Here is a 19,905-nt window from a genome sequence, read left to right as displayed (position 1 = left end):
TTTTTGGGTTTTGAGTCACAGCAAGAACCAATAAATGTCTGATCATTCAAAAACTAAAAAGGGTAATTTCTCTGCCTTTTTGGGGAGCATCTATATTCTCTTACAATGGGGATTTTACACTGGACCTGTGGTTCTTAAACTGGGTCTATATTCCCAAAAAGGCACTCCTCTTTTTAAAGGAATTACAGGAATCAAAGGTTTTAAAAAATCCCACTGTGAATTTCTGTCCAATGGAGGATAATCCAGTCCAGATTTGAGAAGTCAAAGCATTATAGATTTTGAAATGGAGCCAATCTAATTTGATCTAGATGTATTGTTTGTTCCAAGTGTCCCTGCATACAGAGAACTAAATCTAAGTTCAGAAAACAGATAATATTAATAAGGTTTAGAAAAATGAATCAGTCCATAACAAATGTTCGTTTAAATTAAAGGCACCTAGACTATTGAAGAATGTATTGCAGAAGGTCATCAGGATAATTAGTATCTGTATACTCCAGAAACCTTGAATGAGGACACACCCTTTGCATAATTAGAAAATTAATTTAGCCACGCCCACTGCATTTAAATTCAGCTCATCTGAAGAGAGAAATAAAATCCTGCTGATGGTTAATAGTTGGAAAAGCAGTGTTTAATTCCATCGACTGAAATGTGATTTTGTTTTTTTTTTTACGTGTCAAAAATAGACTAAAACTGAATAAAACGTCAATTAGAATTAGGATAACTAATGAAACAAGACTAAATATTGTAGGGAGATGAAACCCAATCAGATCTAATTTTAGTCCCGTGATATTCTACTATGATTTTTTGTTTTGTTGGCTAAAGCCAAAAGGATATGACTAAAACTGCATCTCAGTAAATGACAATATCTTCAAAAAGTTAATTTATCACAGTAATTCAGTTCCAAAAGTGGAACCTGTATATTATCTAGATGTATTTTAGACACAGACTGATATATATATTTTAAAATGATAATGAAAACATTTTTTAAACGAATATGGCTTGATTAACAAATGTATTGCAACAATTGTGGTTGTGGTTATTGAAGCACTGACTTGTGCTGCAGTCTACTTCTTATGAATACCAAGCTCTTGTAAGGGCTTTTCTTTACAAGTCCTCTTAAAGTTGCTGTTATCCCTGTTGCTTGTCCAAACTTTTTTCTTCCACTCAACTTTCCATTATTCCACTTGGATACAACACGCTGTGAACAGCCACCTTCTTTATCAATGAACTTTCTTTTTTAATCACATAATATTTCACTTTGCAGCAAAACCAAATATTTGGTTTCATTAGCAGCCATAATAATCAAGATGAACAGAAATAAACTTAAAATATATCAGTCTGTGTAATGCTTATAAGCAGGTTGTAGTTCTCTAATTCAGTTACTGAAATAGATCACCTTTTTGATAATGTCATTTTCTGAGATTCGCCTGCATTTAGTTTCTATAAGAAAGGCTTCGTGCTCTGCTCACTGACACTGATCTTCGCGTCTCCTCCACAGCACTGGCATCGAGTGGCTCCATCCCCATCACGTCTCTGGATGGCAGCAACCTGCTGTTCGCCAACACCTCGGCCACCGGCACACCCAACCTGGTGACCACGCCGCTCTTCTTCAACCCCCAGAACCTGTCGCTGCTCACCAGCAACCCTGTCAGCTTGGTGTCGGCGGGGACAGGCGGGCTCCAGGTCACCGCCGACGGCCACCACCAGGCCACCACCGCTGCCATGCCTGTGCAAGCCTCGACCATTACCACTGCCTCCAAGGCTCAGTAAAGCCTGGAATCTGACGCCTCGTTTCCTGCCACGAGCACTACTCCTGTCACACCGTGTGGGGGAATAAGACGGTCGTTTGACGCAGGCTTCACTACCCACCCCACACTTTTCACGTTAGAACTAGAACATTATTTAATCTATTTGCTGCCACCAAAAAGAAAACATCCAATATAATTGGGCTTAGTTTTTGTTTTCTCTCTTCTTTTTATAGTTCTCAAACTTTTTGTTTCACAAACACTGTTGTTGGCCTGAACCCTCCTGTCAGGGAGGGACAAAAAACTTGGCAAACTATTATGTACATATTTCCTCCTATTTCCAGGTCAGAGTCACCTCTGACACTTCTAACCAAAAAACAAATACGTTGTCCCTTTTAACATTTAAAATTGACTATTTTTCACTAATTTCGCAATGTTTATCATGACTAACTGGGCTTTGTGCATCACTTTGTCTTTATCTGTTTTTTTTATTATCTTTGACAGGCCTCAACTTAAATCATATCAAAGTTGTACTTTAATTTCCCCTTTTCCTTTCCATGTATTTTTTTAGATCTTTATAATTCTAATATTAAGTTAATATTCACCTATCACTTTTTAATCGTGGTTATAAGGCTTTAAAAACAAGTAATAAGTGGCCGATACAAAGGTTATCATTGCTTTAAGGGTCGGAGGTGACTGGGTGGGTCTCTCTGCGTCTCTTCTCTGGAAACACTGAGTTTTTCATGTCGCTGTGGCGGTCAAGATGCCTCCGAGCTTTTTTAAAATGGGTTGGTTGTGGATTGTTGACACTGATGGAAAATGGCTCCAAATATGTTGTGTGAAGAGCTTTATGGTGAGCGAGCTGCAGCCACGCATCCGATTGAGGCGGTTTGGGTCGCCATCTGCATTCTGCGGCTCTTTCAGATCCGTTCTTGGCAGTGTGTTGTTTTTCGAGGAGGGCATGTGGTGGCGGCACTGGCTCGATGGGGTTATTTTATTGTGGGATTATGTTTCGTTGTTCTTTTTAATAGTAGTACTGTCGTATATAAACTTGTGCACAGTATCTGTACCAAAAAAACTGGGATTGATGAGCTGCAATCTGCCTGTTTTTGGAAGGAATGAATATGTACTTTAAGATATACCAAAAATATTTGTTAAACTAGTTGCTGTGTGTAGTCAGTGTAGCTTAGTCTAGATCTCTCTTCATTGTCAACAGAATATATAAATGCAATATTTTGATGACCATTTTCCAAAGATAACATTTGTTTTTTTTTGTTTTTTTAATTGGCAGCACTACTCGCCAACGATTGAGAGGGATGGGAAGGGTTTGGTTGTGAGAAATAGGTTTCTTTTTTACTTTTCTGAAACATTTGTTTATTTTTACCACCTGGGCCTTGCCCGCTATTTTTAAGCTGATTTTTCAGAGCCATTTGAAGACTCGCTTCCTTTTCTAATCTGTTCTGGTAGCATTTTTGACGTTTTTTCTGAAGCGTAGTGGAAAGTAGGCATGGGCCGGTGTGATAGCCTTGAGTAAACGCTATTGAGACAAAAATCTAAAAACCAAACTGTGTACCATAATCTATTTGTTTCCATTTTTTATAAACTGCTTGTCAGCCAGCTTGTAGTTTGGCTGGCTGTCATTTTAAAGTAGCTACTTTTTGATAAGAGGGAAGGGTTTTTTGAGGATTGAAATATTTCCAAACAGCTGATAAAGGTACTTTTTTCTTTGTTTTGTAAGTGAGCGAAAAGTGGCTAGCTGACCGGTAGTGCACAGCATCATTTGGTGGCAGTGCATCTCTGTTCCAAATAGCTGGGAAAAAACTCCTCTGGCATTTCATTAAAAGGATTTTTAAACATAGGAACTGTTTGATGGAATATTTGCAGTTGTAATTTTGCAACTTTTTAAAATCTCGGTATCCTTCGATAAAGGCAACTGGCCCATGCCTAATGGATTTTTAATTTATTTTTGTTGGTTTTGTACTAATATTCAGCCATAAAACAACAGCTCGAACCAAAGCGGTTTTACTCAGTAGTTGCTGTGCCTGTCGGAGCACGCAAGTTGCTGTTCACCTGGTTTCTACTACTCCCCTCCCTGCCCCCTCAAGTAGTTTTTCCTCTTCTCCCAATGGCAGATTCTCCCTGATTTGGTGCTGCTGGATCCGGATCACACAAACTTAGCTTTAACAACTTGCTGCTGAAGCTCCCGACGGGGAGCCGAGCTGTCGAGAGGCCTGCATGCTTCCTTTATAGCTTTATGACTACATCCTGCGGTAATCAGGGTTTTGTAGTTTTGATCCTCCCGCCAGGAGGACTCACCTGCGTAAATGCATAAATACGATCGTTGGAGAACATTCTTCACCCTCTTCTTAGCGCCACCACTTGGAACCATTGTGTCTGTGGACCGGTTTTAACCCCAACCGACAGTTTTGGAAACGGCACATTCAGTAAAACCCCTCAGAAAATTAGCATTGATCTGTAACCAAATGATGACTTTAAAACATGAAATTTGTTGACAGGATCCTCTTTTTAATAATTGTGACTAAATATACCTCAGCAGCACTTCAACATTGGTTCATCTTTAGACATTTCTTGGTGTAGAAATGTGTAAGTACTGTCTGGGTTTGCCATTCAGAGGTTATACTGCTCATAGGAACCATAACACAGAGGACAACCTACTACTACTACTGCTATTTTCTAGTACTACTATTTAAGGACATTTGCAGGTTTAAATGTTGTTTTGAGATCGTTCCTGCCAAAGTAAAAGCCTTTGCTCTTCGAAGCTTTGTGGATGTCTGTTGCCCTCCACCCTGCAGGGGGCGCTCAGTCCCACCTCCCCTTGCCCCTCTTTGTCATTATGTTTCACCTGCACCACAACGAACCAGCTGGCACCATAGGATGTTACTTAAGTCTTTCCTCAGATAAATATTTAAGAATTAGTGAAGCAACCTTTTCTTAATTCTATACATATAAATATATATATAAACACTTGTAAGATATTCATATTTTATATTTGAACTAGTATGTTATCAAGATTGAATGTAGTGTTTATCATGCTAACTCAAAAGAATAAATCTCCCTGCAATCTTTTAATGCTTTTTGTTTTTAAATTTACTTTTTTGTTTTTAACTGACCAAAAATATGAGAGGAAATCGGCGAGGATGGCTCCGTTCGGAGGAGCTTGAGACCTTATTGCTTTTTTTTAATTATTATTATTATTATTGCTAAGATTTTATTTTGAGTTATTTTGACATTGATTTGCTGTGTTGTCTTTAACAATCATTTTTCTTTAACCTTATGCCTTTGATTGTCATGTATAGCGTGAGAGGATAAGATCACTGGCTTTCGTAGTTTAAAAGAGAAGATTAACATTATCATTTATGCCTTACTGTTAGACATGAGCATTGTAGCATTGTGTTGGTGTGTATGTATGAATGTGTGTGTGAGGACTAACCTGGTGCATTTCACTGAAAATGGTAGATATTTTGGGCATTTAAAAGAGTGGAATAACGATATTTGCTTTGCTTCAGGCAGGTTGGGAAAAGCTCAATTAATAATTGCAGTGGCTTTTTCTGTGTGTATGTGTTTGGGTTGTCTGCTAACCTTTAAGGTGCATTTTCCCTTATCTTCCAGCTGGTGTAAGGAGTGATTTTCTTTTCTTTCTTTTACCAAAAAGGTTGTTATAGGAGTGCTTGGTTTTTTATTATTTGGACTGAGTTCGTCTACTGATTAGGCCACAAGCTTCAAGCAGGCTATCTGAAAGAGCCTGCTTTAGGAAAAATCCGACAGTTTGTGGTCAAAATTACATTTTTATGAGCTGTTTTCTTGGCTTTTAGTGCTTCACTGTCAGTAGGTGATCTTGAGACTTCAAGGCGTTCTCGTGGTTAAACCAGGGGGCTATTTTGAGCCCGGTTATGTCGGTTTGCTGTGGAGGAAGAACAGGTGGACCACCAGTAAGGCAAAACAAACTGTTGTATACCTCATTTCTAACTCACAACTGAGTGAAACCTGCTTTAATCTACTTAAGAGATGAGAAAAATTTTGTGAAAAGTAAAAAAAACAAAAAAACAAAAATAATAATTATCAGTGGAGAAGCCTGCTCATACCTGTACTACCACAAGGTGGAGGCAGATTACACACCAGTGCTTGTGAATGTCTGCTGTTTTTTATTCACCACTTGTGCACACGTTATGTCCTTGCATTTGTCAAAACTGAAAAAAAAACTGCTATCCTTTGTTGCCACTTTAGTTATTTTTCCTTTCACCCATCTTTGTGTTTGAACACTTCTCTTTAAGTTTGACAATCCAGTTTTTTGATGTTTGTTTGTCACTCTGACCCGGTACAAGTATGCGCAGGTTTCGTCCCGTCGTGGCCCGCTCTTGGTTTCCTGTGGTACCAACGCTAACCAAAGACTTCTAACTTGATTGTACACGAGCAACGCTGGCGTCTCGCCCATCCCCGCCTCACTGCTCAGCATCTAATCCAGGCTGCACTCCCTCCCCACGCCACCATGTCCCTCTTCCTCGACGGCCCCAACGCGTTTCGTCTGTAAGGAGCTTGGCTTGTCTTTCCTTTTAGTGAATGTGCGTCCCGTCGGTGCAGCGGTTTCAGTGCCTGTGGGCGGGGATCGGAGGGGGCTGAGCGGGCCTCTGTGATAGGCACGAACCAATGTGGCGACAGCTGGGTGATGTTTGTTAATACATGCTGGGGGTGGATCCTGTGCACGCTGTACCTGCTCAGGACTTTGTACGTTTGCCTCCATCCTCCCTTTCTTCCACTGTTTCTCTCTTTCTCTTTCTCAAGGACTGGGGTGAAAAATGTCTCATCTTCTTTCCCCCTTCATGATCTACACGTCTCCAGGAATACACACCCTGCAGTCATGAAACCTTCCCTTCATCTTCTCCTCAGACTCTGTGACACTATGCATCACGGTCCGTCCCCGCCCGGCTCAGACCTTCTGACCAACGGGGCTTCGGTGACACTTTTGTCGAAGGCTTTACTCCAGGCGAGGCCATCCTGGCCTCACAAGCGCTATCCCAAAGCAAAAATCCAAATATTTAAACTTTTTGACAAACGCAGATACCAAAGATATCTCTCTCTGTCCTGTGTGTCGCCCTTCCCGCCCTGCAGCATGTGTATTAAGAGACAAAACCCAGCTCTGGCTTTTAGTCTTTAGCCTCAGTAATTCCAAAGCTTAGATGTATATTTTGGTATATTTCTGAGAAGAAGAAGAAAAAAAAACTTGCGTGAAAAGTGTCTGTTGTAAACTTTTTTTATTTTCTGTCACAGCATGGAACTAATTGCAGAGCTGTCTTACTCTTAGTAGGTGAAAGATATAGTATTTTTGTATGGTTTTTTTGGGTGTCATGTGTGCGATTATCAGTTTTCCGGCCCAGGCAACCACAGCTTTCAATAAAAAAGAAAAATAAGAAGGAAAAAAAAAAAAGGATGCCAACCATGTACATAATACGTCAGTGTATCTCAAACTGCTTTCTGTAAAACATTTCACATTGGAAGCTTGGGCTGATCTAAAGGAATGTGTTCCTGTTTTATTTTCCTCCTCTTCTTACTCTGCAGTCTATCGATTTACTTCCCAGAACTCGAATGTAAAGAGTTTTGGTTTTCACATGAAATACAACACTGAGAGAGGGACACTGCTCTGATTATTGTTCCAAAAAAAATAAAAAATAAAAAACAAGTAAGGCCTCCTGTCATGGAGGTTTAGAAATGGAAGATTGTGTAGGAGTTTTACGTATGTGAATCAGGATACATAGTAGATTTTGATGCATTTGTCTGCTGTATTTTTCTTTTTTTTTCTTTTGTTTTTATACACATACAAAGATAATCTTTTACTGTAAATGTACAGTTCTTTTTTTGTTTTTTTGTTGTAAACATCATTAAAACAGTTTTCCAAGTGTCTTGACATGTGCGTTGTCCTGTTGCATACAGTGCATACTTTTATAGAGCTCCCGTAGGGTTCAAATTTGCATCAATCTGTGCTTTAAGATAAAAAAAAACCAATATTAATGTAATTGTAGCTTGATAGCAGGTTAAAGAACTTTAAAAGTGAATATACATTTTAACCTAGATGTTTACATTCTTTCTCACATTCAATTAGACTAAACTTTGTTTTAAATCAGTTGGTTTTAAATAAGTTCTATTTGCTAAATGTCAGAATAATCAGACATGTTTTTACTTAAAGCTCAGAAGTTTGCATACATTTCCTTTGTAATTTGTCGAATTACAATTTGAACTAAGTTTTGGTTATCGCCAGCTCTCTGAAAAGTTTGCTGGAAATTTGGCCTGTTCCTCCTAACAGAACTGATGGGACGAAGTCCGGTTTGTAGGCTGCCTGGCTCCCACACACCTTTTCAGCTTTGCTCACAAGTTTATCTTAATGGGCTTCATATCAACGCTTTGTGATGGTCACTCTAAAACATTAATAACATTGTCATTAAGCCTCTTTGTAGCTAATTTAGCAGTATGCTTAGTGTCATTCGCCATGTAGAAGACAATCCTGACATCTTGAGATGTTGCTTCAGTTTTTCCATTTAGTTCTCTTTCCCTGTGCCATCTATTTTATGACGTATCCCAGTTCATCCTGCTGTGAAACACCCCCACAATAGAAGGCTGCTGCAGCCCTACTTCACAGCTGAGATGTTTGCAGCCTTCCGCTTTCGTTCCTTAACATTTTAGTTTCATCAGATCACATAAGGACATGCCTCCAAAAATTAGGCCATTTGTCAGTGAGTGCATTTGCAAACTGATCTGGCTTTTTTATGTTGCTTTTGGACTAATGGCTTCTTCTTTGCTGTGTGGCTATTTAGTCTCTGTCAGTACATGGCTTGTAATGACACCACCAGCTTCAGCCAGCTTCTTCACAATATCTTCTACTTTTGTTCTGGGGTTGATGTGCAGGTTTATCACTAAAACACATTTATCTCTGGGACACAGAACAGTATAATGGCTGGACATCCTCATGGTGTTAAACGTTTAAGCAGATTTAACATGGCTCTTCTGGCATCTGGAAATTGTACCAAAGGATGACCAGACTTGTGGAGATATCTCAGCTGATTTTGTTTTAATTTTTTTCAATGATGTCACACAAGGAAACAGTTTGTTTGAGGTGTTGCCTTCATTTAACTCCAATTTTGTGAATCAAACTATCAGAAGCTTACCAAGCTTACATCTGGGCTTTAACCATGATGTTTAAATACACCTGTATGTAAACTTCTGAATTTGAAAAAGGTAATAAAAAATCTCATTCTGGTATTTAGCAAGTAGAAATAAGTTGGGCAATCCTAACTGACCTAAAACAGGAATATTTTAGTTTGATTTGAGGCCAGACAGTGTGAAAAAAATGGTTGTCTTGCTTTTTGTTAACATCTGTTCTCAGCTGTAAATGATCTCATTATATCTGCTAGAAATCCAGCTTTGTGGTGTCTGACCAGCAGCTAAAAACAATGAAAACTGCTCATGGATACAAAAAAGCGCAAAGAAAAGGAAAGTCTTTACATAATAAAAAAAACATGCAATAATCATCCATTCATCTCTGTTGCATTTAGCTTCATTGTTTCTGGAGATGTGAGTACATAACTAAGGAAATGAAGCAGGTGGAGGGCTGATGGGAACAGAGTCATAGGGCTCCCTGTGCTTCGGGTTGGCCTGGTTCTTCTGTAGAAAGGAGAGACACAGATGATGCTCCACACTGAAATTATCTGCTGTTCAACACCAGGGAACAAGACTAACGTTATTGTTACTTTATTCAGGTAACTATAGATACATGTTTTTTAAAGAAGTAGTAGTCCTAGAACTTAATAGGTGCCTACATAACAACCACTTTAACAGATGTATTTTGAAATTTTTTTATTTTAGGGATGTCTTGATTAACATATTTTAAATAGTTGGTATTTGAGCCCCTGAAAATACTCACCTCTCAATACCTCTTGCTGGTGTACTATGATTTTAATGTTATGTGGTCATGTTTTGCTGGGGTACTTTTGAAATATTCTGCCCAGTTTTTGTGTGCATGGCCTCCAAAACTGTATAGGCAGTGCACATAATTTAGTTTAATAAATATGGGGTTTCTATAACAATCTAAGTGTTTTTTGCCCTTTACAATGCCTTTCAATGTGAAAGAGAGACTGTGTTGGCTGCTGCAGCTTCCTGTCTGTGTGAAGGTTTTGCAGAGAGCAGCTGAAACATTAGTCATTAAACTTTATGATGTTCAAAGCAAAATGCTAAATTTATAAAACAACGGTTTTCTCCTTCGATTTTCCCAATGATGATTAATTCATTGTAACTCTATTGAAATATGTTACGAGCCAAGGTTCTGTCAAAATGTTTTAAACATGAACAGACTCACAACATGAACAGAGTCACAAATAACCAAAAAATGTTTGCCTTGGGGTCAAAATGGATAACCTAAAATTTGTCATGTCCCTTAAACTACCCAAAATGTTCTCAGGAAATACTTTAAACATATTGGATTTTAAAACCCTTAAGACTCAGCAGGTTGGCTTACCTTAGCTCTCTTCTTCCGGTCAGTTTTCGCCTACATGGAAAAACACATGAAAGATGAGGGAGCTGAAAAAAAGTAGGAAAGCGTTCATTAAAGTTTCAAACAAACCTTTGCTTTCCTGGGTTTAAGCTCTTGGTAAGGATCAGCATCCTTTGGCCTCTCAAGTTCCTAAAACAACAAAATGAAATAAGCAATAAATAGATTCGAGTAGAGTGGGACAGTTACACATGATTATTTAATCAACGAGACTGCTGACCTTACCTGGTAAATTCTCCCTTTTTCCTCCTTATGTTTTAACAGAGAGAAAACGAAATGAAATATTGAGTACATAGTTTCTATGAAAAGCTGAGAAACTGTCGCCAGCTACTTTATATTAGAACAAAAAGACAAGGAAATTATTTGAAGTTTGCAGACTTACGGGAACAGGTGTAACCGTTGGCATTTTGGAGAACTGCACCAGGATGAAACAAACAGCATTTCTTATGGGCTTGTTTATATTTTTTCCAATATTGTTACATTACAACTATAAATACAACAACTATGACCAGCACCCTGAGTCAATACTTTGTAGGACCACATTTTGCTGCAAATTCTTTTGGTAATGTCTCTACCAGCTTTAAACATCTAGAGATGAGAACTTTGACCCATTCGTCTTTTAAACGTAGCTAAGGCTCAGTGAGATTGGAGGCCTGCCACAAATTCTCAATCAGATTTCGGTCTGGTCGCAAACGTGCTTTGATCCCATTATAGCTCTAGCTCTACATTTAGGGTCGTTATCCTGCTAGAAGGTACAAGTTCTTCCAGGATTGTGGATCTCTGCAGCTCCTGTAAAGTTATCATGGGCCTTTTTGCTGCATTTTTGAATAATGCTCTTCTTGTATTAGATTATGTTTTGTTGTAATATGATAAAAATAGTTATCTAACTATCTATCTAATTGAATCTGTCTTAAATACATTTAGTTGTGAGAATGGCCAAGGTTAAAACTGTTGCTCAGTGTAAAAATAATTGGTATAATAACTGGAATAGTTCATGAGATTATATGCAAAAGTTGTGCGTAATGTTTGTAACAGCCAAGAGGTGGTAATTGTCATAATGCATTGATTTATAAAATTCTTTATATTTTTGCCATGTGGTTAAAATAAGTGTAAGTCAATTAAAAATATGAAATAAAATGAAAAATATTAAATCACATTCAAAAGTATTACGACATTGCAGAGACACTATTTCTATATTTACTTTACTGATCGTTGTTTATCTGTCTCTCATCTGAAATGTGGTCTACCTGTGCTAAAACTCACTTTTTCTCTGAAGAACAGTGCTGTTACAGTGATGCAGTAAAGCATCAGAAACGCGTCCAGAAAGTAGCAGATGACTGGATCAGTGAAAAAAACTTCTCCAGAAACTTCTGCAGAAAAAACAGACAGAAAGACAACAGATGTAAGATGTTTTACAACCATTTCACACGGTGTAGAGCTGTAATTTGTTTCCATTGAAGGAAAAATTTGTGAAAGTACATATATGTGTGGTGAAGGATCTTTTTGGGTGGGTTGCAGTGCTACAGAGTGAATTTGGGAGAGATAAGATGTCTCACTGATTGTACAATATGATCATAATCTGCCTGCAGTTTGTTGCAGTAAAGGGACTTTATGCTTTATGATCTTTGACCAAGTTTCAGATTTGATATGTTTTCCCACTACCAAGCAACACTGATATCTGCAGAAAACCACTGTAGACTTCTTCAGCCCTTTGACTTGCAAACTTCTTCAGTGTCCAAATATCTAAATAAATACTAAGTGCACATGCTAATATTTTTGTTGTGCTTTTTTACTCATTTGCTGGGTGATTAGTTTTAGCTGCAGGACTTTGACTGTGTTTCTGCGGTGATCGTCTGCTCACCTTCAAAGGAAGTTGTGTCGATGTGTCAGAAACCTTTCAGCCTCCAATATGACCTACTTGCAATTTAATGTTGTTTAACGTTCAATTTATATGTTCTGTTTCTGTTTCAGTTCCTAATTTAGGTTTAGCTTTCATTTCTAAACTAAAAATCCAGTAATCATGTTCTGCATTGTATGTCCCTGAAGTCTCTGTTCACAAGAAGCCCTTTTTTTATGCAGTAGCATTCAAGCATGGGTTTAAGCTTTTTTTTTTACTGTATGTATCATGAAGCTAAATCTATACTAGCTGCATTATCGGATTTCTAGATCTCTAAGTCTTTATTCAAATCTGATTACAAAGGAAAGAATCAATACATAGAACCATTAACTGAAACAGCATTTTTTATAGAATTACAGGAAGAAACTATAAATGGAACCACGTGTGTGTGAAACTGAATGGAAAAAACGGCATTAAAGTGAGGTACATAAAAAAACTGAGAGAGTCCCTCAGAACAGGAAATAAGAAACTACATATCTGCAGCTGAAAACCTTAAATGTCTTCCTGTCAGTGCGATGGGCTGCTGTGGGGTTTTGGTGAGGCCTGTTTATCTTGGTGTGCGGTTGGAACAGCAGCCTTGTTGTGAAAAAGAGGACAGGCAGGGTAGATTCTGAGAGGTTTTGACATATTTGTCACATCTCGATCATCTGAAGTTGCTTCTGAGCACAACAGTTTCTCCATTGAAAAGTTATTTTTATACTAGCAAGAAGTGTGCCATTTCTACTTCAATGGACATGACTGGAAAGCTGACCGTTTAAAAAGAATTATTGCTGTAGCATCTCTGATGTTTAGCCTTTGGGTCTTATCTTGTTTTGTCATCTGGAAATGTGCACACTGTTACTATCTTGTAAAAAAAAGTTTTTTTGGCGGCCTGATTTCATCAGTACAGCTTTCAAAGAAACAGCTTTATAAGGTTTCACTCAGAGAAATATAGACTATAAAATTTCTGACGCCCTTCATTAGCCAGTTAGCTTAGCTTAGGACCAAAAATCATGCCAGCATCATTTGGATGCCAACGATGACGTGTGGTTTCATCTTAGAGTTAATTTTGTGTTCCAAGTCTCGCCCTGCTTTCAATACAAAATTAGCTGTTACACTATTTGTCTAGCTTGAAAGCAGGCTGATATGGTTTCATAAAAATAAAATGTATACAATTTTTGACATTTCTCTCAATAAACTACTTAGCTTAGCTTAGTAAAAAAGTAAAATTGCCACACTATTTGGACTGAAAAGCAAACATGTGATTTTAGTCTATCTGAAATATGATTTCATGTTCTTGTCTAAGCATCACCTGCTTCAAACTCTAGCTTGAATTAAACATCTGCCAAATCATTCAGAAATGCGCTTCAGCTGCAAAACACACAGGGCTGTGAAACGTACTTGACCTCATGACATTTATATGTATCAAATTATCAAACACATTTAAATATCCGACCAGGATAATCTGAGTGAATGCAAAATTCAGTTTTTAAACAATAATTTAATTTATTGAAGGAAAATAAGCTGTTCAAACCAAACTGATCCAATGTGAAAATCTATCTGCCCCCTAAAACATACAACTGTCTGTGCTAAACTTTTAAATGTCTTGGCAATGCTTTCGAGATCTTTAACCCTACTTTATGTTGTCAGACATGGTCTATTTATATAATTTTCTTATTCTAATAATAAAATATTTATTAAATGAATTAATCATTTGAAAACAGCATTTTGCACGTGTTCAGGTTATCTTTGTCTGATACTAAAATGTTTTTATGATTTGTGTGACAATAAAGCAAGAAATCTGTAAAATGGCAAAAATGTTTTACAGCTTTGTATTCATTATTCATCCAGTTAAGCTCCACTTTGAGATGCCCCATTGGTGCCAGGCCTTCTTTGTATATTGCTATCATTAACATCCAACAAATAATATTTTTGAACTTTTTATTCAGTTCACATTACATAGGAGGTCTCTTTTGATAGTAATCTTTAGAGGCATCAATTAGTTTCAGTTAGACTTCATTTTAAGACTAATCCTAGCTACCAACCAAAATAATAAAAAGCAGCCTCATATGGACTGTCTTTGGTCGCAGTAAGGACTATCTTGGTTGGTTATTTTAGTTGGTTTTGGCAACAAAAGTGGGGACACCCAGTGAAAATATCCAAACTGTGGCCAAAGTGTCAAAATGTTGTGTGGCCATCATTATTTTTCAGCACTGTCTGAACTCTCCTGGGCATGGACTTCACTAGAGGTTCACAGGTTGCCACTGGAATCCTCTTCCATTCCTCCGTGATAACATCAAGGAGCTGGTGGATGCTAGAGACCTTGCGCTTCTACACTTTCAGTTTGAGGATGCTCCACAGATGCGCTATAGAGTTTAGGTCTGCAGACATGCTTGGCCAGTCCAGCACCTTTGGAATGCTGCCCTGTGGCCCAGTTTCTGAAGAGAGGGGATCATACTCTGCTCCAGTTTGTTACAGTACATGTTACCATCCCACCGCCGTGCTTGACTGTAGGCAAGACACATTTATCTTTGTACTTCTCACCTGGCTGACACCACGCATGCTTGACACCATCTGAACCAAATAAGTTCATCTTGGTCCCATTAGACCATAGGACATAGTTCCAGTAATCCATATCCATAGTCTGTTTGTCTTCAGCAGACTTTTTGCGGGCATCTTTTGTAGAAGAGGCTTCCTTCTAGGACGACAGCCGTGCAGACCAATTTGATGCTGTGTGCAGCACACGGTCTGAGCACTGACTCTGAAGGTTCTGAGTGGAATCCGCCTGCTGAACTGCTGTATGGTTTCAGTGTGTTGGCAATCTTCTCATAGTCTTGGCCATCTTAATGTAAAGCAACAATTCATTTTATTCAGACCCTTAGAGAGTTATTTGCCTTGAGGTGCCATGTTGAACTTCCAGTGACAACAATGAGAAGAAGTAAGAGCGATAATGCCAGATCTATCACACCTGCTGCCCATCCCTGTTCTGTTTCCACTGCTCTGAAAGGTCGCGGAACATTAATTTAAATCAGCTTAATGACGTATGGGGAAGTTGTGAAGAAAACTGCACTGCAACTCCAGTCCAGCAGGTGGTGGTAATACCAAAACCAAAGACAAAACAAGAAAGCCCGACAGAGAAGCCCGTATATTTTTTTTTTCAAACTTTATTTCAAACTTTTCAAACAAAAAAAAAAAAAAAACAGAACATGGCTCACATCAAGTTTACAGAAAGAAATACAAAAAATAAAGAAAACAAAAAGATACAACTCACCATAAACACAAAACACTCAATATCTGTGACCAAACAAGCATTAGGGAACATTGTAAACGTGACCAGAAATCAAACTTGAAAGTTTGCTCCAGAGATGCTTTGTATACGAGCAATATAAGAATAAATGAACTATTGTTTATCTATAAACTTCACAAAAAGTAAAATATACAGCAATAAAGTCTCTAAAGGTCAAGTCATCAGTTACCACTTCTTTTATTCTTAAATCAGTAATTTGATTCAATTTTGCATGATACTTTTCTAACTTAAAGTTCGAGAAATTTTGCTCTCCTGTCTCTAGCCACTATCTCCTAGACCGCACACGTCTCTTGTACCATTCTCCTGTATACGCTATCCAGCCTCTCTTGGAATTTTCTTGGCTCTATTTTGGGAGGAGTGAATGCTGCAAGTCACTGACTGGATGCAATCTGCTGGGTTTCCTTAGATAGAAAAACTTTTTATCCAATTTGAATAAAACGTTAACTCCGACTGCACTGTTCAATGGTTAGGATTAATTGGAATGTATGTACCTGACTGTTGTGAAGTGCCTTGAGACAACATGTGTTGTGAATTGGCACTATATAAATAAAACTGAATTGAATTGAATTTTATCCTCTTCTGTTCGAGACTCTGGAGAAAACTGTGAGTAAGAGCAGCTCGTATTCAGCCATTTGTTCACAAAACAAGATGGAGAACGCACAACTGGCTTTACTCCTTTACTCCCTTTGAAAGACTTTTTGCTCATAAATTTGTTTTGCCTCAACTGACAAATAATAGTAGATGATGGCCAGCTTTAGAGTTTTACAGTTGATTAATTCCTTCCATTGTTTCTTTAGTTTGCACTGGATCCAAGGACATGAAAATTTAAATAATTATTTTACATTAACTTTTTTACCAACCTGTATCTGAGCCGAGACAATCAGTCGGCAAGAACAAGGAATTGATACCTTGACTGTATAATCATAATTTATAAAATGTAAAAGAAGATGAAGAGACAGTTGAGTAGACAACGGCAGGACATGAGGGTGAAGAGGATCTCTGGGAGCTTGTGGAAAACTGCATCCAAACCTGGAACTGTGGTCTCTCCTCCTGCACAGCTGTCTGCATAAAACCATGAAAAACGAAAAATAATAAAGAGTTTACACTCTAGTTAGATTAACATAAAAAAAAACAATCTGGGCAAATGTATATTTTTTATGTACAAGGAAAAGTGAATGTGCTCTGTTTGATCATTAATAGGTACAAAATTAAAATAAAAATATTTTTCTTTCTGTAAATTTGCGTGCCAAACAACTGCTAGGAAGATAAATAATATTAATTTGTATTGTAAGGAAAAACTTTGGCGACACAATTAATAAAATATCTGAATCATCTTAAAGTAACAAACATTTCCAGAGAAAATGAATATATTTTATATTCTGGTAGTTGCATTTACTAAACACTTTACATCGACTTTCGACCACCGCAAACAGAAAGCAGGGAGGGGAAAATGATTAAATCACATGGGGAGATCAGGCTGCAGTTAGTGGGGAAAACACACTTCAACCGCCCGCTGAGCATAAACCAAGCTTGCCTGCAACCAGAGCGATCCGTGAGCAGAGCTGTGCTGCTCCAAAACCTCTGGAGCAGATTTCAAGGTAGGCTCATTCTAGATAAACTGACTGATGAACTAACTATTTTGAAGTGTACTTAAGACTACCTTTTGTGAAAAATTGGTGATATATAGAGATACATTTCCACACTCACCTTCTCCATTCACTGTTGCAGGTGGCACAATGCTTTGTGGGATTTCTTGCTGCACATAACCTGGAGCCTTTAACAATCCTGGTGTAATCTGGAAAGTCCTGCTCCAGACCAGGACCTTTTATCCGTGAAAGTATGTACCCGAGAAAGTAAAATTACTCTGGTAAAATTGTGTCGAAATGTGCCGTGGGCTTGCAAAATCCCTGGTAATAGCTAAAAAAATCCCTGCAATGGAAAACGGGACATACACTTTTAAACATCCCTCCGACCCAACCGAAGCTGGGATGTCAGTTTGGTAACTGACACCATTCATGTGAATAATGTTTTTAGGATGATGTGCAGTGCTAGTTTTCTTCCACACGTGTTTTGCATGTAGGTCAAAAAGTACAATTTTGGTCTCATCTGACCAGAGCCTCTTTCTTCCTCCTGTTTGATGTGTCGCCTACATGGCTTGTGGCAAACTGCAAACAGGACTTCTTATGGCTTTCTTATGAAATTACAGGTGGTTGATTGCACTGGATTTCTTTTAGAGAGATTGAGTAAAGGAGGGTTAATTACAAATGCACCCACACTTTTCTATTTGTAAAAGATTTCAAAAACCATATATCATTTTCCTTTCACTTCACAACTATGCATTAGTTTGTTTTGGGCTAACACAATAAAATACATTGACGTTTGTAGCGAGACAAAATGTGAAAATATTGATTTGCAAGGCACCGTGTATTCATTAAATCCTTACTATAATAAACAAATCTGCTTTAAATTATGACCTATAGCCCAGTCACAGGTATCCACATTTATTGCATGTTTTATGCACTCATGCAAGTATTTTATACTATGTCCTCGGACCCAAATGTTTGCCTGCTTAAATCTCAAAACAGCCAACGCAATAAAAAAAAAAATACACGAAAGACCAACATTTAAAGCATTAGCTATACAACCCTGCTAATAAATCCCATGTCATACATGGCTTTGCAGCCAAACAAAATGTAAACTAACAAAAATCTAATTTTAATTGATAAGAGTCCATGAAAAAACACATTTATTTAGGGATTTTTTTTAACAGAAATATTGTTCTGAAGGTGTCCTAGACAGCACCTTTCGGCACAACAATGACATGAAAATCTTTCATAACTTGCATAAACACTATGAGACTTATTTAGATCCCAGTGCTACCAATGCTTTCCATCTAAAAAGCAGTAAAGCCAATTAAACGTCAAAGTATTTTCACATTTCCGGATCAGCTCTCAGTGGTTGCAAGCTAATAATTCCAATATGTACCGAATCACATGAAAAAAGTTTTAGACCTGAATTGAATTCAGCATAGATAAATAAAAACAACAACAGTGATCTCAGTAAATTAGACCGAAAGAAAAATCAGGACTTAAAAGCATCCTTTTGATTTTTTTCTGTTCCTTTTATCTACGAGTTAAAATAGTAAGTCTGGGAGAAATCAAAAAACTATCCAGATAACAGAAAAAATTATATCACTTAAATAATCCAACCACAAAATCAACCCAACATAACATAACTGACTTGCATCTTTTAACAGCTTTATTCAAAGTAAAGGCAATAAAATTACCAATCTGGCAATAAATAAATAGTTTTAATTAATGTAACAAATTTTATTTTGGATTATCAGAGGGAAAAGCAATTAAAAATATTTCTTAATGTGTTTGTGTGCTTTATCCCAGGTTTTGACAATATTTGCAAGATCCCAAACTGAAAATAGATACCCGTCTTACACCAACAAAAACAAAATCCCACAAGAAAGATCAAGAAAAAAACATCAATATTACAGTAAAGAAATACTCAAAATCTTAAATGATCTAAATGTTTCAGTGTGTAATGCTTTGTTGATCAGATGTTGATCATAAAGGCCACATTGAAGGTTCAGACTAGGAGTAGAACAACTTGTTATTTAAATGACAATGATTTGTGAAGAGCAAAATGAATTTGGAGTTTAATTTTCACAGGTAATGTAACATAAATGTCTCAGTAAATAGTGATGGCTAAATCTAAATAACTTGGGTCTCTTTAATCACACAACAAACATGCCTAACTGTTTGTTACAAGCTCAAAAAAATGAGTTTACAATAAATTTTTTGTTTATTTCACTTACCCGAACAGCAAACGGGCATGAACAGCGCAAAGAACACAAACGCACCTGTCCTCAGCGCAACCATGGCTCTGTCTGTCTTTGTCGAGCTGCTGTCAAGTCACCTCACAGAACCACCTGATCCCTCTGTTGAGAGGAAGCGGCTGAGTGACGACCTGCCAGTGGACTGAGACAGTGTGGTTTAAACTACAAAGGTCTGTTGCAACCTTCAACACCCACCCTCTCGCCTGCTCTGCTCTATTCATCTGATCTGCTCAGAATCTGTATTTACAGACTTGATGTAGCCGCCTTGAGGGTCTCAACTGATCTTTATTTTATAAACTGCATTTGTAGATGTTTACCAAACTTTCCACATCTTCCACCATTCACTACGGATAACTACAACTGTTCTGCTGTTATATCAGGCATATTAATAAAAAAGTTATGGACCCAACTGGTGGAGTTAAATCAAACCAACTTGGTTGCAAGAGGGAGAATGAATCTGCTTTTTTTTTTTTGGTAGCTTGGATCCACATTTAAAAATAATTTGCTCTTCCTATTGCAATGTATTCACAACTTTTGAGGAAATCTGGCTTTGCAATTTTTTTGTAATCTTGTAGA

At 37.7% G+C, this 19,905-nt stretch overlaps 2 protein-coding genes across 12 annotated transcripts in view; one reads left to right on the top strand and one right to left on the bottom strand.

Annotated features, from left to right (window-relative positions):
* pou2f1b (POU class 2 homeobox 1b) overlaps positions 1–7,665 on the top strand; it is a 23,924-nt gene extending 16,259 nt beyond the window's left edge. For all 10 annotated transcript variants that reach the window (XM_047371607.1, XM_047371603.1, XM_047371599.1 and 7 more), the window contains one exon: positions 1,499–7,665. In XM_047371607.1, the coding sequence (XP_047227563.1) occupies positions 1,499–1,770 (272 nt within the window). In that variant the 3' untranslated portion in view covers positions 1,771–7,665. The remainder of the gene's footprint in view (positions 1–1,498) is intronic.
* cd247l (CD247 antigen like) lies at positions 6,999–19,905 on the bottom strand. Of its 2 annotated transcripts, none has more exons than XM_047371611.1 (7): positions 19,354–19,905; positions 11,563–11,669; positions 10,682–10,714; positions 10,525–10,548; positions 10,372–10,431; positions 10,267–10,296; positions 6,999–9,416 (listed from the first exon to the last, which is right to left on the bottom strand). In XM_047371611.1, exons 1-7 carry the CDS (start codon positions 19,370–19,372, stop codon positions 9,339–9,341), a joined length of 351 nt encoding a protein of 116 aa, XP_047227567.1. In that variant the 5' UTR covers positions 19,373–19,905; the 3' UTR covers positions 6,999–9,338. The 2 variants fall into 2 exon arrangements, with proteins under 2 accessions (XP_047227567.1, XP_047227566.1); XM_047371610.1 differs by having other exon boundaries at positions 19,309–19,691.

The sequence above is a fragment of the Girardinichthys multiradiatus genome, chromosome 7 (assembly GCF_021462225.1).
Source record: "Girardinichthys multiradiatus isolate DD_20200921_A chromosome 7, DD_fGirMul_XY1, whole genome shotgun sequence".
NCBI classification, from domain to species: Eukaryota; Metazoa; Chordata; class Actinopteri; order Cyprinodontiformes; family Goodeidae; genus Girardinichthys; species Girardinichthys multiradiatus.
This window is presented reverse-complemented; position numbering and strand designations above follow the sequence as displayed.

Bases quoted from the DNA above. Each gene is read 5' to 3' on its own strand.
- cd247l (XM_047371610.1), bottom strand. From the start codon at position 19,372: ATGGTTGCGCTGAGGACAGGTGCGTTTGTGTTCTTTGCGCTGTTCATG. The intron at 10,715-11,562 runs GTGAGTTTTAGC...ATCCTGGTGCAG, and splicing joins CACTGTTCTTCAGAGAAAAA to TTCTCCAAAATGCCAACGGT. The intron at 10,297-10,371 runs GTTTGTTTGAAA...TTTTCCATGTAG, and splicing joins TTAAACCCAGGAAAGCAAAG to GCGAAAACTGACCGGAAGAA.